The 18193-nt window shown below is 41.0% G+C and overlaps 2 protein-coding genes across 3 annotated transcripts in view; one reads left to right on the forward strand and one right to left on the reverse strand.

The window, feature by feature from the left end:
- Positions 1–17828, reverse strand: part of URB1 (URB1 ribosome biogenesis factor) — a 58296-nt gene extending 40468 nt beyond the window's left edge. The window contains exons 1-14 of one of the 2 annotated variants that reach the window (XM_077342541.1): positions 17584–17828; positions 16207–16346; positions 15320–15471; positions 13430–13562; positions 12130–12226; positions 11195–11280; positions 10129–10254; positions 9555–9685; positions 8257–8452; positions 7543–7680; positions 6533–6706; positions 5652–5787; positions 3526–3648; positions 2060–2172 (exon numbers count right to left, since the gene is read on the reverse strand). In XM_077342541.1, the coding sequence (XP_077198656.1) occupies positions 2060–2172; positions 3526–3648; positions 5652–5787; positions 6533–6706; positions 7543–7680; positions 8257–8452; positions 9555–9685; positions 10129–10254; positions 11195–11280; positions 12130–12226; positions 13430–13562; positions 15320–15471; positions 16207–16346; positions 17584–17770 (1932 nt within the window). In that variant the 5' untranslated portion in view covers positions 17771–17828. The remainder of the gene's footprint in view (positions 1–2059; positions 2173–3525; positions 3649–5651; positions 5788–6532; positions 6707–7542; positions 7681–8256; positions 8453–9554; positions 9686–10128; positions 10255–11194; positions 11281–12129; positions 12227–13429; positions 13563–15319; positions 15472–16206; positions 16347–17583) is intronic. The other variant, XM_077342542.1, reaches the window with a different exon arrangement.
- Positions 17797–18193, forward strand: part of EVA1C (eva-1 homolog C) — a 45552-nt gene continuing 45155 nt past the window's right edge. The window contains exon 1 of the mRNA XM_077342547.1: positions 17797–17917. The gene's annotated coding sequence lies outside the window, so the exon portion shown is untranslated. The remainder of the gene's footprint in view (positions 17918–18193) is intronic.

An 18193-nucleotide genomic window follows, 5' to 3' on the forward strand; every position in this document is an offset into this window, starting at 1 on the left:
AGTTTGAAGTACAAGATCACAAGCATACCACGTAAGAACAAACTACATATGAGCTCTTTGGTTTGTGACACTGCACTTTTAAAAACGGAGGAGTGCTGTACAAACAGGTAAAGGGTTTTGAAGGGTTAATTCTCCACAGAGCCAGTTAGCCTTTAGTGACAGGCTGCTCCAAGTGATCTGATTGGCTGCCATCAATTGAGCAGAGAAAAACTTTTGTAATGGAAGCTGAGGAGAGGGCAGTCTGACTTCAGCCCTAACTAAAAGCTGTTTAACTCCGATGGAGTAGCAGGGAGAGTGGCAAGGACAGTTAGTTAGGCGAAGACTCACATTTAGGCCAAGAAAAAGGAATAGATCTTCTACAGCCTTTCTCAACTTTTTTACCATTGAGAAATCCCTGAAACATTTTTTACCATTGAGAAACCCCAAAAGTGGCATAATCATGCAGAATATAATTGGGAAATATAGTTCTGTACAGGCCCACCCAGGGCCCCTCCCCTTCCCACCCCCACCAGGCCCATCATTGGTTATTTTGGGAGGGGTGGGAGGTCAACATGATAAATATTTAATACATTTTACAAAATATATTAAAATATAAAATTAATTAACTCCCACCAGTTCAGGAAACTCTTCCAGGGCTGTCAAGAAACCCCAGGATTTCACAAAACTGTGATTGAGAAAGCCTGTTCTAGAAAGAGAGCAATATTCCTATTCATTTAAAACATGGAGATAGCTCTAAAGAGTGGGGAGGTCCTTGGTCTGATGTAGTTAGAGACTACCTTTTGAAACCAGAAGGGTCAGTAAAACTCAAGATGAGTACTGGTGTGTTCAGTGAAGGAGTGCAGTACAGGAGAGTATCCCAGCCTTCTGGGGACTAAAAGAGACAATGAATACTCAAAGACAGTGTATTGGTATGTTGAGGAAATAATGAAACAAAAGCCTTTCTAAGTCAGTGTGAAAAGCTTAAGAAATTCTAAATTGCTTAAAACATATGAACTGGTCAGTGCATGTACTGGTTTACCTCAGAGTTCTTTATTGAGTTACTTAAGAAATTTACCCTTGATTTCACTTGACCTTATTCCCTCTACATTGAATAAAATATTTTGTTATTTTTGAATTTCAAATATCCTTGAGTGCCATTTCAGTGGTTTAAAAGGGATCTCAACACTTCCCTCAGTTTCCTGGACTGAGCTGCAGCAAAATACCAGACTGTGACAGGATGGGACAGCCATAGTTTGTTTAGTGAAGAAGAAAAAAGATAACTAGCACAGCTCAGTCAGACAGGGAAAGAAAAAAGAGGGAGGGAGAAGAGGGTTGTCATAGCAGGATTAAAATGCAACAGAAATAAGTAAACTACAAAACAGGAAAAAAGCAGCTCTTTAATGTCTTAATTGATTTTGAATCCTTGAAAAGGATGATTACAGTATTTGCACAGACAGTCTGAAGAACAATGTTATTATTTATTCTGTGTGTCAGGGACCCCTGAGTTTGCATTATCTTTTCATATCTGATCTACATGTACGCAAAAGAAAAATAATCACATTCCTTGCAAAAATGGGAAGAGATGAAGTGGGAAAAGTAAACCTTTTCCATAATTCACAAATGTACACTCTCAAAGGCATCCTCTCCCTTTTGCTGTCAGCTTTTAGGAAACAAGGGCATGCATTCTGTAGTAGCTTGTCAGAGAACAATTTAAACTTTACCATTTCACGTAGTGTTTGTAATAGATTATGTTAAAAGGATTTGGTTAACCTCACCCCATAGTCTGTTAGAGATCGATTTTTTCACTCTCTATTTTTAATTATAATCTGGAAAGGATACTTTAATTTTCTGATATTCCATACATTAAATAAATATGTAAATCAGAGAGCAGAGAGAGAGAGAGAGAGAGAGAGAGAGAGAGAGAGAGAGGAGAGAGAGAGAGAGAGAGAGAGAGAGAGAGAGCGGCCTTAAAGATAAGCAGTACCAGTGAAAAAGATCCAGGAAAGCTGCCAAAACAATAATCATAGCACATGGCTGCTCTTAACATAGATGTCTCTTGAAGACACACATACGCACTTACCTGTACTTTAAACCAGGAAAACTTATTGGCAGGTAATTCCAGAGCCACCTTTAGAATATGATGCTGTAGTACAGGAGGAATCTCGTGTCGCAGTCCTTTTTCTGTAACAATACCTGTAGTGTAGAAATGGAAATATTGCTTTGTATTGTCCTCCTATCTTTAGAAATAGCTTCAGCCAGAAATTGTACTAAAATACCTGCAGTTATAAATTTAGAAGAAATTTCAAGATACATCAATTAAGATTTCTTGAAAATATTAAGTTAGTTTTCAATACATCATATTGGGTTGCAGTCCTCAAAATACTGAATCTTATCCCATTACAGTAGTGTACTTTTAATCTGGTCATTGTAGCTGAGACTTTAAGGGCGGCTTGATGGGTAGGCTTTACAGATGACAATGAATACCTTTGGGCTTTGAACACTTTACCTGATGTTTTTTCTTTACCAGATAGCACATATTATTCTGCTGTTAAGTAGCAGGCCTGATCAACTTTTGTTCTGCTCACTGGTATCCATAGGTCTCACAGACCTTAGTGCTACACAGCATTCAGTGTAAGGACTGCAACCCTGTGCAAGCCTCAATTGATCTGTTTTTGTTTTGAAACAAATGTTATTCTCCCAATGAAATGATGGCTAACTTAGACAGAGAATCATACAGTTGCAAGGGACCATATCCAGCCAACACAAGAGATCCAAGACAGAACACCCTGGCAGTTATCCAAGTCTTTGCCTAAAGGCTTCAAACAGTGAAGAGCCCAACCTCTGTTGCCAAATCACTCTTAGCAATGGCAAGTTTCTCTTGTTTAACCAAAATCCAGCTCATTGAACCCTTTCTTGCTGCCTGGAGCAAGAGAGAACACATCTGCCTCCTTTTCCATGCAGCAGCCATTCAGGGACTTCAAGGCTACAGTTATGACCTCTCCTTTCCCTGTTCAGTGTCTTCTTTCCCAGAATGAACATGCCTAGTTTATTGCTTACCACTTGACATAACATTTTTACCATTCGCATTATTTAGTAATTCATCTCTGACAACTGGAAATTAAAAGTATGCCTTTTAAAATCCTAGACAGAACAAAGCTGTAACAATTTAAAATTTTTATTAGAGATATTTAAAGTCTCTTGGGGTATTATGCCTATATTTGTCAGCTTTCCCTTAAAAAACCCTTGCAAGTGATGATATAATGAAAAATTTGCAGACTACCAGAGAACACTGATTCTCTTCACTAGAAAACAGACCCTGTTTTATCCATGGCTTCTAGTCACTTGGATCCTGGCTAAGTTTTAGGGAGGTGGCAAATTTCACCAGTTCCCATTCCCAGACAGAGTTCCTTTCCAAGCTATACTTGAGGGTCCCCAGCTCCCCAGGGGCAGCATTTCTTCCCTTCCACCACCCCCCGCCCCCATATTGCACCCATGGAAATCTAGACGGGATCCAACACAGTGACAATAATTTTAAAATACACTTACCTTTAATTAATTTACTAAAATCAAAGTTGCTCTGTGCCACCAAATGAGGAACAACTTGTTGATAGAGACATATAACATGAAGTAATACGGCTTTCAAAAGAGTGGTCTCTGCATCATCTGAACCTTTAAAAAATGAATTAAAAGTTCTTGAAAGAAGTCCTGAACAAAGCAATGCCTCCTATACAAAGCTGTAAATTAATATATACTAGAGGCAAAGATCACTACACACAGGAAAGCAACGGGCACTGGCACACACATTGCCACTGTGGCCCTCCTGGGCACTGCCCCCCCCTTGATCTTGAGAGCTAGTTTGGTGAAGTGGTTAAAGAGTGGCAGACTCTACTCTCGAGAGCAAGTTTGATTCTCCACTTTGCCTCTATGTGCAGCCAGATGGGTTGCCAATCTCCAGGTGGAGCCCGGAGATCTTCAAGCATTACAACTGATCTCCAGGCATCATTTCCCCTGGAGAAAACAGCTGCTTTGGAGGACAACTGGCCCTCCTCCCACTGCTCCCCAGCAGCCAGGAGGCCTGGGAGAGTGCAGCAGCTGAGTCAGGCTAGTGCTGTGCCTGCAGTGTGGCAAAGCATGGCCAGCCGTCCTCTCTCCATTCTTGGGCAGGTTGAGAGCTGATGTGGGACTGGTGAACAGGCCTGGCTCTCTTCGGCTGGCTGAGGACTACAGGAGTTTGGAGGCCTCAATCAACAGCATGTGGCTGGCAAGTGGGCCCATCTTCCCCTCCCACTCTCGGCAGGCTGAGGGTCACCGGAGAATGGAGGTGCCGTTCACTGATGCAGGGCTGGCAGGCAAGTGGGCCAGGCCTCTGACCCCTGCTCTTGGACTTGACTTACCATTCACAAAGTCTGCCAGCAGAGTGGGGCCAGCTCTTCTCCCAGCAGGAAGGTGGAGAAGTGGGACAGGGAAGACTTGCCTTGAACAGCCCTCAGTGTGTGTGTGTGTGGGGGGGGGGTAATCCTCTCTCTATTGGGTCCATAGCCCTCACTGTGCGCCAATTGAGGCAAGTTTTACCCAGTGGATACCAACCAGGTGTAATTAGGGCTAAAGATTCTTTTTCTTCTGATAATAACACAAGTGAGATAGTGGGAGGGGAGCAGGATAAAGAGTTACACAATAATACAACCCTCAGTTCTAGGACAGAATTTCTGCACCACTTTCAGAAATCTAATCAAGCCCATTTTTACAGCTATAAAGACCAAAATTAATTTCTAAGTGAAGATTTTCAGATGGTGAATTTTACATTTAGTACAAGTTTGGCACGGGCACAGAATTGGAAAATGTATACAGGGCAGAATGTGACTTTTACAAGAAAAATCATGAAGTACTTTCAAACAAGAACTCAGCTTAAAGAATGTTCTCAGATGTCATTAAAGACAGCCAACTTGATGTAGTGGTTAAAAGTGACGGACTCTGGAGAACTGGGATTGATTCTCCACTTCTCCACATGCAGTCAGCTGGGTAACCATGGGCTAGTTAGAGTTCTCTTAGGGCTGTTCTGTTAGAGCTCTCTCTGCAACAACAACCTCACAGGATGTCTGTTGTGGGGATAATTGGGCAGCCCAGCTGGTAAGCCAGGCTGCCCAATCCGGCACAATGCCTGTAATGCTATGGAGCATATCCAGCTTCCCTCCCCACCTCACCGAGCAGACAAGAGGGCTGGAAGAGAGGGGGGCAGCCCAGACAGGGGAGCCAGGCCACTGTGGCCGGCACAGTGCCCACAGGGCCATGGACTACACCCAGCCGCCTCCCCCCAACCCCGCTTGCCTGACAGGCAAATGGACTGAGAGAGAGTGGGGCAGCCTAGCCAAGGAATCCAGGCTGCTGAGGCCAGCACTGTGTCTGTGGCACCATGGAGCATACCCATCTTCCCTCCACCCCACTTGCATTTGTAAACCACTTTGGGACTCCAGGTAAAGAAAAGCAGAGTATTAAAAAACAGCTCTTTTTCTTCTTCTAAAAAAACATTCTCATCACCACCAAAAAGTCATCAGCAGATGATCAAAAGATGGAACTGAGCAACTTTAAATCATCACAAAACAGTAGTACCAGTTGTGAATCATTAATAGATACCATTCACATGTATGCCAGTTAAGATGAATACAATTTCTTACCCTGCTCTTCTTCCTCAGTAATTTTCTCCACCATGGAATCAGCATCATCTTCTTCCTTTTTCTGTCCATCCTGTTCTTTCTCTTGTTTTAGAAGCGATTGCCAGACTGCTATTATGTTAGTCATATCTGGTAGAAGCTAGGGTTTTTTTAAAAGTTAGGGTCAGCTAATGAACAGTTATACAGTCCTTTCATAAGACATGATTTACAAAGCACAAATACAGGAGAAGAGATCATCTATACAAAAAAGGTTGCCTATTATTAACTTTTATTAATATCTGCTTTAGTTTGCCCAAATAATGATGGCCATAACTAAGTTTAAATTGTACTGGGAAGGGACAGCAGGTGTTGATTTTTGTTTTTTAAACAATTTCTTAGATATCAGTTTACTTCAAAAAAGTCTGTTTAATTTACGAGTTCCTAAAGATACCCTTGCAGAAGTTCAAGGCTTTAAGAAGCTTTGGTTTTACCTTAGGAAAGGAGAAAAACAATATTCCACCTTTAACAGCACAATACAGTACATGAACAGTCATGAGTTCATGTATTGTTGGTACTATTCCAACAATATAATGTCAAGTCAGGTGCGTAATTTCCCAAATGTGCTGCCCTTGTGCTTTTTTCCCCACAATCCGGCATTCCCCATCAAATTCTCAAGTCTACTAAGAGGCTTAATGTTAACACTAATTTAGTACCTCCCATAACAACCTCTCTCTTAGTACTCTAAGCATCATGGCTTAAAAATTACACCAATAGTATTTAATATGCCATTAGAATACCTTCAAGTGTGTTGCTTATATAATACAAAAACAGACTAGATCTGGAACATACTGAGGCATTTCCTGTGACACGAACTGTGATTCTGTACCAGTCGTATTACACTGTACCTTGCTCAATGCTTCCCTGTATTGTTGAACAAATTCCTGCATCATAGATGGAGTGTAGACTTCAGACTTCTCCCATATCTTCTCATTCAGACAATGTTCAATGTTTTTCAGTGATCTTTTCAGGATTGATGCCAGAAGTGAAAAAATAGTATGTTTCACTGTTTTACTGGCTATCTAAAATTTAAAAAGAAGATTAAACTGTTACTTTGCTTATACCTTATCTTCCATATTCAAACAAAATTAATATTCAAATTTATTTTCAAGAATTTACTGAAAAGAAAACAGGCATTTAAAGGCAAGATTAAAGGCCTATACCTGGACCGGATATCTGATTTTAGACACAATGACAAACAAGACAGCAATTCTTACAAAGCCAAGCAACTATTCAGTAGGGAAAGTGGAAATACAGTGCATGACTAAGGCTAATACATGACACTGCTTCTGTTCTTTAAAAAAATTAAAGGAGAGAAATCTAGTTCACCTTGAACAAAAGGATTATAAATGTTTGTTGAGTATATGAATTCATGAAATCCATAAAATCCACCATTTATTTGCTTCATTTCTATATTATCTTTTCCCCTCATGGGAACACAAAGTGGCTACCGGATTCTTCTTTCCTCCTTTTTATCCTTGGAACAATAAAGGTTGGTAGAGTAAATGTGACTGTCTTAAAAACAGGGATTTGAACCTGGATCTCTGAGAACATAGTCGAACACTTCCACACTGGCTTATCCCCAAAATTATTATATTTGTTGTTACCCTAATTTCAACAAATGAATTCAGAAGCAATATTATAGGAGAGATTAGAACCAGGGAACTCAGTAGCATACAGTGCAATCCTAAACAGGTATACATCCTTCTGAGCGTACTGAAATCAACTGATTTAGAAGGGTATTAACTCTGAGGTTAAACGGGTAGTTATTCATGTAGCTCTTATATGACACCAGTTCCCTGACTGTTTCAGGAAGACCCTTCCTCCCCCTACACATACAGAAGATAAAAGTCCTTACATTTAATCCCTGTGTGAACATTGCTTTATTGCATACTGCTGGGACAGTTGTCACCATCACCATGGAAAGCAATCTAGGAAGTGGAATGAACTCCACAGTTTTAAAACAGTTGGAGACCTCTGGCTGAGCCTCATAGATCTGAAATTAAACAAAACATGTTTTTAGGCGGTATGAATATAATCCTGCAGCATGCTGGAACACTACTGAATATAATTCTATGGCTTGGTTGGACAAAGATCTATATCACAACCCTGTTATTGTGGATCTCCCTATTTTGCGCAAAATACATTTACTCATTTTTGCTTTATCTGGGACTCTCATCTGATTATTTCAATCACTGTGTTTTATTGGCTTTGGATCTCACAAAGAACCAGGTTGTACACTCTTAAATGAAGACCTGCAAGAAATACCGGGGTTATGACATGGAGAGAGACAATGGCAAACTGCTGAATCATTTTTTTGCCTTGAAAACACTACAAAGTTGCTATAAGTCAGCTGTGACTTGAAGGAGGGAGGAGTACACAAGAGCCCACGAATCTTGCTAGTTTGAGATTTATCTCCAATAAGTAATGTATGAATAAGCCCTGAACAAAGGCAAACTCATTTACTATTCTCAAAAAATACCAGATATTCACCTGAGGAACCCATACAATATATTATTGTGATCTTAATTAATGAATCAGAATATTTGGAAACATTTTGTACAGTTCTTACCTTCCTTAACAATTTCATATTGTCCAGCCATGCTGATTTCAGTCTCGGAACAAAAGAATACTGAGATTCCTTAAAGAATCTGTTCAGTAAATCTGGGCATACTTTGAAAATGTTCACCATAAGGTCAGCAACCATCTCATCTTCCACAGCAGTCTTTAAACACAGGAGAAAGCGCAGAAGCACCAAATTCCCTCCTCTAATAAAGACAGATGGGGGGGGCATCATGGTGACATTTGTTAAGTTACAGTCATAATACAAATACTAACAGTATTCGTCAGTCAGTTTTCATTGCAGCCCACAGGCCATTCAGAAACAGAAAGAAAAGTAGTATTAGAACTTCTCAGCTTGCCACTGAAAGGGAATACTCCAAATGAAGATTTTGATCAAGTCACTGTGGTCCCAGTTTTATATTTGTAACAGTGAAACACTGTAGCATTCCTTCTGCTACAAACAAGACTTTTAATGCAATTTGACATATTTTAACAATTTCATAAGCCACTGAAATTAATCACTAAAATTTGAATGAAATGCATAAAAATAAATTGACAAGGTATGTATTTTTGTTTGCAAGTAAGTGTTCTTGGCATTTAGAAATCAGCCGTATATTAGTAAAGAAGAGATTACTAACAACCCAGGAACAGCTAATATTAGTTATAAATAACTAGTTTGCTCCTCCAGCCCAAGAGATTCTATTATCCTGACTTGTAAGACAAAATTCTTGGATTTAACTTTGTTTACCTTTTCGCCTCCCTTTCCTTTAAGCATTTTCTCAAAAGAACAAAATATTCTCCCTCAAAGGACAACTGCCTGATAACACACTATTGAAGCTTCAGAGGTAGCCTCTCACTCGATAACAGCAATTATTGTCCAGCATTGGAAACACATTCTTTAAAATCTACCCTCAAAATCAAAGCAAGAACCTAGAATCCAAAGGAAAATGCCATTCAGTTTTCTATGCAGGCCACACTGACCTCCAGGAAGCTGAGGGAACAAAGCAAAGCATGGGACTACAGCCAGGAAGCTGCCAGAACCCCCATGTGCTGCCAAGTTCAGTGCAGTAGTGAATGCAGCATATGTGACCCTGGCCAGCCTTAAAAGTTGTGCCTCTGAGTGAGGCTGGGATATGGACATCTCACTGTTACCACCACCGCCTTAGCTTTATGTGAAGGCTGCCAGGTGGGGCCATGATTCCAGCCCACAATTCATCAGACAAGGCTGAAGAAAATATTTCAGTTCAGGACCAATGATTAACCTCTAGCTTGAATATCTTAAACACCTACACAACATGAATACCTTACCTGCCCGCTGTGCCAAGACTTGGATCATAGAAGTTAATGCCATGTTTCAGAGAACAACAGAGGTCCATTAAAAAGTTATGAACCAATTCCCTTACTATAACCTTCCCTGCCTCTTCAGGGTCCTGGGCAGCCTGCAAAAAACAGAAAGAATGGGGAGGGTTGGATTAAGGTTTAACTGGCTTTCCCCCCTCTTCTTTTTAGAACAGCAGTTTCAAGGATCAGTGTGTGTGTCCCCGGCTGCATCATTCCCTCAAACTGGGAAATCAGACAAGAGAGGGCCTAAAAGAAAGTAATAGCACATGATACACATAGTTACTGCACCGGCATGTACAGGGAGAAGAAAAATACATTCCTATCACAATCAGAGAGGTGAGAAAGGTGAGAACAAATCTCCCCGGCATAACAATATGGACCAATGCTTACACTGGCCAAATCTGCCTACTGTCCCCATTCCCAACAAATGTGCACCACAACTGGTCCTGATTACAACTGACTCCTTACCCTGTACAAAATAATTTCATCACAAATACAGGTCCAAGCCTTTCTTTCTAGAGACAATGCAACAGAGATATACCTTCACATCTTCAGTGCTGACATCAGTGATTCCATTCCAGCGATAGAGCAAAGCAATGTGGTTCAACACATCTACGGTAAAAAAGCGTACCTTCTGGGTCTTACTGATACTTCTGTTGTGAATCACCTACAAATGACACAACAAAGTTCCCACAATTTCAACTGTAACATTCTCACTTTTTTCTTTTTCTGTTCTTGTTTCTCTCAGTTTGGTGTAGTGGTTAGGAATGCTGACTTCTAATCTGGTGAACTGGGTTTGATTCCATGATCCTCCATATCCAATCAGCTGGGTGACCTTGGGCTCGCCAGGGCACTGATAAAGCTGTTCTGACTGAGCAGTAATATCAGGGCTCTCTCAGCCTCACCTACCTCTTAGGGTGTCAGTTGTGGGGAGAGGAAAGGGAAGCCACTTTGAGCCTCCTTCAGGTAGAGAAAAGTGGCATATAAGAACCAACTCTTCTTTTTCGTATAATACAGCAGAAGGGGAACACCTCCCAACCATAAATTATACACCAGAGCTAATTCCCATATCATTGGCAAACCAAGTTATCACTAAGGGCACAATGGGGCCAGAACACATGCCCAAAGAGATTTCTGTTTCTAAAAATAATTTCAGCAAAACCCACTTTTGGGAAGAGAATCCAAAGGATCTTAAACTGGAGATGCTGGAATTCAAACACTTTGCATGCAAAACAGATTCTTTAGCGCTGAGCTTCAGCCTGTGCCCCCACCCTGAAAACAACAGCTTACTTGACAGAAGTCATGAGAAGATTTTATTTCAATTTATTTAGAGAGACAGAAGGCTAACTAAAGCCATCATTACAAAGCATGTCTGCATGTGTATAAAATATTCACAGTTTCCTAACTGATCTGCAGTATCAGTGTTCTGATTGCTTAGAAAGCTAATTTAAGTATTTTAATTATAGGTTCCAGCTCTTAGTGAGCTTCATAATCCAACCAAGAGTCCATAACAAAAACAAGGCAGTAACAGGAGACTCTTCAGAAAACCACAGCAAAGCTATTTTCAGAAATCAAAGACAAAGAGGACAAAAACATTTCAAAGATACCTTTGTTGTCAATGTGGAAAGCAGAAGGCTAATTGTAGAAATTCTATCTTCCTTCAATCCAGTTTTAAATATATCAGGAATGAAATCTACAAAACAATATAAAAATTACAAATCCTAACTGGAAGATAGAAAAAATTCTGGAAAATGAAATCAATGTGCATAAAGGATATATGTTACATTATAAGTGGAAAATGCCCAGAATAAACAATGAACATCTGTAAAGGGTGGCATATTAGGAAATTTCTTTTTATGACACAGATATGATAATTCAGATATACAAAACCCCTTTCATTGTGTCCCATTTATGCACGGAGTAACTTTGCCGGGAGCAAGCTAAAACAAAGGGCTCTTCCAACTGAGATAATAGTAACATTACACAACTTAAGTCCAATTTTGCTAGCAGCACTGGCTGAGGCTAAATGATTCACCCACAGGACTTTTCACAGGGAAGAGCTTCAGTGTGACCTCATGCAAGTGAATCCCTGTGGTGAGGATTTCAATGTCATGTTTCAACCAGACTTTTACAAACTACAAGACAGAAGATAAGGGTTCTTCATACACTGTGCTCGCCTCCGCAAACAATAACAGAGGCTTCTCAGCTGCTGACTCCAATGCACGGAATAAAGCTCACACTAATAGGTGTGAGAAGTTTCTGCTGAAGTTTCTGGCACTGTACACTGGAAGGAAAAGGTTAAAGAGCCCTTTTCCTTCTCCTTTTGTGCTGAAAAGGATCAGTGGTGGAGCCAGCCCTACAACACAGGGAAAGGAGACAGGTAGGTAGGTGCTCTTTTTGGCCACTTGCAGTTCCCCTCCCCTATCATACTCCCCTCCCCTACCTGATACTCCCCTACCCTGCTTCCATATATGGGCATCACGATTTAATAAAGGGAGAAATTATTTATACCTTTAAGGAGGGGAAAATAATTGTCAAATACCTTTTAACTCGAGAATGTGCACCAGGGTCATGTTGTCACCAGTAATTAAGAAGGAGAGAGCATACTGTATGTATGCCATACGGACATCAGGCTTGCCCTGGATAAATGTTAAGAGATATTCAGAATATGTTAGGCAAATGCCAATTTGGTAGTGCAAAATGAAATGCTAAATCCATATAAAAGAATGAGTTTGCAATTTTAAGCAGACAATTCATTGTCTATAACCATTAAAACAGTGGTTCAACCGCCCTAATGCCATGACCCCTACAGCAGGGGCAGTGGTGCACATGTGCACCACTGCAGCACTCACTGTGGCACTGGCTTCTGCGCAGCCTCGGTGAGCTCTGAGGCAGCACAGAGAAGGCCAGCGCCATGCTGCTGCCACCACTCTTGCTTGCCGCGGCTCTGGCCTCCTCATCGCTGCCTCGGTGAGTTCCAAGGTGGCATGAAGGAGGCCAGCATGACGACGACATGGGCCCCGGGAAAGGGCCGAACGACTCCTTGAGGAGCCACAACCCCCAGCTTAAGAACCACTGCATTAAAACTATTTTTATACTTACCATATATTTGCTCAGATGGGTTATTTCCCCTGTTTAGTCACAGACCCCTTTACCTACATGTATTCTAGTGTTGCTGCCTCCACTATGATCAGTTTGGACATATCTACAAAGGCAATTATGCTTTTTTTTTTGCATTGCACATTACACAAAATGCGATACATCGCTTGCCCAAGTAATACTCACACAGTGGCTTAGGAGCCACCTGTGGCGTTTCTGAACTCTGGTTCCCAAAATGGCAGCTGACCCATCGTTCAGGTAGCTAAGCAATCCCATGGCCCAGGATGGTTTGCAGGAGTCTCCCTGAGGTTACAGGCCTAAAACTAGGGATGAAAGTAAATGTGGCTCTTTTGATAGATGGCAATTGGAAATAACGTTCCCCAAGAGCTACAGAGTGAGTACCACTGACTTACCCATTAAGTCCATACTCACAGAACTCTGGGAGTTTGTTTTTAAAAAAAACTTTTCATGCAGGTAGCACAGTTACACCAGTGGAATAAAGCATGATCATTGTCCCCAAACATTTTATTTTATTTATTATATTTATATACTGCCCTCCCCGAAGGCTCATGCAACTTCCAAGGATTTTTTCCAACAATTATTATCATTACAGGAAGGTCAAGGACAATGGTCTATGGTCCTTATGTGCAAGAAGCACTGCAATGCAAGGACAGAAGCAGCAACACCTGGAATCAACATAGTTGAGCCATCACTGTTCACTCACTGTACATGTTTCCTCTTACCTTATAATCTCTCTTTTTTACTAATCCAAACAGGAATTTATTATTGAAGTCAAAGTGGCTGTAAACCTCCCTTGCAGCATCTGGTCCCTGTGTCACCATTGCTGATAGCAAGGTGAGGCACTGACGAGAAATTCTGTGTGAATAAAATAAGAGAGAGGGTGCTATTTAAACAATCTGTTAGCAAACAAGCCAATGGGAGGGAGAAATTAAAAACTGACATCCTTGAAATAAACATGATGGAGGCTGGAATCAACACAGCTACCCACTTGGATTTAGACACAAGTTTGGCCACTCTTACTTTCTTAAAATTATATAATCTGATTTCCAATCACAACATCCCCCAAGCAGCCCAATTCTATGTACTTGGGCATGTGCTTCCCAGGTGGCCTTAACCAAACCATGTTCTTTCAGACTCAGCCTTCCATTTGCTAAAAGGGGACTGTACCTTTCTTCTGAGGATTACCAAGATGAATGACTGTGAAGAAATTAGAATACTCTAAATATGCGAAGCACCATTATTAACCCCTTTCTAAAATGGGTTCCCAAATGACATGAAATGTGACTTCTACTCTCCATATCGAAGTAGAGCCTGGATAAGGATCATGTCTAGAGACATCAAACTCTGTAATGCGAACAGGTTTGGGGGTGAGCTAGAGCATCAGGATGTTTTCAACAAAGAATATTTGCAGCAAGATTTCTTTATTTTCATATGGGTGAACACAACTAAAGTGTTAGCAAAAGGAAAACTATACCCTAGCAACAAGTGAAATACTATTCATAAATGTTTATTAATACTTCAGCATTTGTACTAAAAACTGTTTTGTTGGTAACTATAGGAATCTTGCACATTTTCAGAAATTTAAGCTACCAACTTCTGGAAAAGAATAGTTCTTTTTCATTCAGACATCTACTTTCTTGGGCCATAAGCTCCTGTACAACACTGCAAGAGACATGTTAAAAATGCTTGCAGTGCAGTACAAAGAGTGAGGGACAGGAACAAAGCCCACTCCACAACAGTCGCCTTCTGGATCATGGCCAGTGATCACTACTGATTGACAGCTGGCACCATCATTTTCCCCATACATCTGTATGAGTATCACAGTCTTACAAAGAAACAAATGCATGTTTTCAGTAGCACAGATAAGTAAAAATCATAGACTTTAATCATAGTCTTTAAGCAACTTTTGAAGGCTCAACACTACTGAGTTTGGTCTTAGCACAGGCTCCATCATTAGGCAGGATGAGGTGGCCTACTCTAAACACAAGATTTTGGGGCTCCTATAAAAAGTAGAAGTTTTCATTATGTACTTTATTATATTTTTATGTACTTCCAGTATGTACTTTATATCACTACGAGGGTGAGGATTTTCTTTTACAAGGTACAAAATGTCATTTTTGTCCACGGAATCAAGCTACATTTTTGCTACAATCACTTTAAGGTATATGCACTAAGTGATCTCTCCAATACTAAAGTACTATACAATAGTATAAGGAGATGAAAAATATAAAGAAATAAACACTGTATTTTGCCGGTATGATGGTGTTTCTGAAAGAACTAGCAAAGTGCTATCCTGAAGGTTTTTTAAATCTGTGTTGCTGGCTTCTGTATTTAATAAAACAAATATGTCTGAAAGGAAAAGTTAAGTAACAATAGAATATGAAAACCAAAACATCAAATCTATTAGAATTTTGGGCAGTACAAAATGGTTTTATTTTGGTAATGGTGGAGCATTCCTCTGACACAAGGCACGATCAGCCAGTGAAAGGCTGCACTGTCAGCAGAAGGGTGTATTATCTTTTATGTATTATCACAAGGTCTGATTCACTGGGATGTGGGTGAGCTGTTCTCAGATGAACAGCTATAGGTTGTATGTTTGATAATGAACTTACCTATGATTTTCAGAGTACAGAGCAGCATAAATTAATCTCATATAGCTGTTGATCAGCTTCTTTACTATATTCATCCCCACAGTATGAAAATGGGAAAGATCACTTGCTGTTCGGAGCAAAATGCTTTCCAGAGTTTGAAAGATTAGCAGCATCTGCAATATACAAATATTTTCAAGATAAAAAAAGGAAAAAAAATGATGCCAACGTGACTTGAGGAGCCATGAACTGGAGCAAGAAAGTGGAAGTACCCTTAGTTCACACAGGCACACCCTGAAATGTAGCCCATCACAATGTTTAAAATTACAGTTCCTAAAATCAGTCTATAAGAGTAGCCTTTCTGTTCCTTGAGTCATTGTTTTTGCTGTTTTTAAAGTTTAGGATGAGTGCACAGGCTGCACAGATTACTTCTGAGTAAGCCGATTCGGTTAACTCAAAACACTTTTTAAAATTACATAATGGGACTGAAACGCACAATCTGTGAGGAAGAGGGAATCACACCTCAGCCAGCATCCTAATAGCAACAGTAGTGGCATATGGGGAAAAATCACACTATCCCAGATACAGCACATCCAACAGTTTGAAAACAGAATTCAGTCAATAGATACCCAACCTCAAATGAAGGCAGGATAAAAGTATGGATAGCAACTGCATAGACTCCACCAGGCCTGCAAACTAATGACCTGATTTTACCACCTTTGATAAGGATCAGATGTATAAAGTGCTCTTCACAAACCAGCCCCATAAATGTGACAAATGTTTATTGTTATTTTACCAATCTCCAGGTACCAGATTTTTTTTTCTTGCTTGTTGTCTTTATTCTGCAAATCATATGCTGCTAAGACATTTTCTACTGTATAAGCCCAGCTTCACTAAGTTGAAATGCTTACCTCACTTTCTGGTCTCCTTTCGCCATCTAGAAGTTTTAAAATTTCTGCACACTCAACAGAAATTTTGATGTATCCTTCCACAACATCATATTGTTCTGCTGATGGTAATAATTTAGCTATAGATATGAATGTTTCTAAACCTGGAATAAAACAAACATTTATTTTCTTTTTTTATTGCAAGTGTGTTATTTCATTCCTCATTATAACAAACTATGGTTAACAAAATAGTTTCTTAGCCTATTAGCGGGCACTATTCCCTTACTGATGAACACTGCAAAATCCTACTTTACAAACCTCCTTGTTCATTTATGACTGAGATAGGATTTGAAACTTGTCAAAGTTTAACCCTTGTCCACTAGACCCCTCATTGCTCCCACTGATGCATGAGAAAAGTGACATGTATAGGACACACAAATATAGACTATAGACTAATAAATATCTCACAGAAGCAATGAAGAATGTGCATTCCAACAGTGCAGAGAATCTTCTCTGATTACACTGGAACACTGTTCACAAATTACAGCATACACATTACTGTGTGAAACTAACAATAAAAAGCAGTTGGAATAACTACCCCAGCTTGTATAAAAGGTTTGCCATTGGCCATGAAGGCAGTAGTGCCTCTTAAATCACTTCAACTAGCCTGACTGGGGGTATGACGTTAAGTTCATTAATGAGGTATTAAATCTACATTTAATACTAAGTTTGCTTGCACAGTACAATAACCATACAGCCTGCATGTATATGTGTACAACTGTTGGTAAGAAAGTGCCAACACATGTTCACTTCATAAGTGGAACCAGAGACCCCTACCTGGAAAGATTTAGAATTTCAATAGTGGTCAGCTGTTTGGTGTAGTGGTTAGGAGTGCGGACTTCTAATCTGGCATGCCGGGTTCGATTCTGCGCTCCCCCACATGCAACCAGCTGGGTGACCTTGGGCTCGCCACGGCACTGATAAAACTGTTCTGACCGAGCAGCGATATCAGGGCTCTCTCAGCCTCACCCACCCCACAGGGTGTCTGTTGTGGGGAGAGGAATGGGAAGGTGACTGTAAGCCGCTTTGAGCCTCCTTCGGGTAGGGAAAAGAGGCATATAAAAACCAACTCTTCTTCTTCTGAGTTGAATGTAATACGAAAATTACTCAGCGCACACACATTAAAAATCAAGCATACACCGTACACAGATCGTACATACATCATTGTAACTTGTGGACGAGGTGAGGATCCTCAAGACTTGGAATACTACTTTACTGGGCACCTGAGCTACTACCCACCAGGCGTCACTGGGGGACAAACATGGGACTGTGGGAGGAAAAAATGCAAAGGGAACAGCACTCGGGGGCTCGGAAGCACGTGGAAATTCCGACCGCTCTTACCCTTCATGGCGGCGCTGGGCTCGCGCAACGTGGACTTGAACTGGGTGCCGGAGAACTCCGCGGCCTCCGTCTCGCGGGCCCGCTTGGGTGGCGGCGGCAGCTGCTCCTGCTCCCGCCCTTTGGTCGCAGGGAGGCTTTTGCGCTTGGGCGCCATGGTCGCCAGCGATCTCCTCCTTGCAGCAGCCATCAACCGGAACCGGCAATCGCTGCCGGAAGCTGTCCGTCGCCCATTCTCTCCTCGAAGCAGCAAGCAAAGTGGGTTCCTGGCCAAATAGCTGCAGTGTCCCAGAGCGATGTAGAAGGTCTCGATCCGGTAAAGCGGGGATCCTTCAGTGTAAGTCAATTGCTTTCAGCTCCGCAAAGAAGCTGGAGGTCCGTGTTGCCGTCAAATACAGGCGCAACCCACTGTCCTCCCAGCGCCCCCCCCCCTCATCTTCTTCTCGGAAACTTCTGCACTTGAATGAACAAAACATCGCGGACATCATCAGTAGCAATTTCTATAAAGGTTTTCCCCCATTGATAAGGGCCTCCCGCCCTCTTTGTCCTGTAGTGTTCCTAAAGTGCAGTAAACCCAGTTATTTGATCCTTCAGCGCCTATGCTGTGATTTTA

Source organism: Paroedura picta, chromosome 6 (genome assembly GCF_049243985.1).
Source record: "Paroedura picta isolate Pp20150507F chromosome 6, Ppicta_v3.0, whole genome shotgun sequence".
Taxonomy (NCBI): Eukaryota; Metazoa; Chordata; class Lepidosauria; order Squamata; family Gekkonidae; genus Paroedura; species Paroedura picta.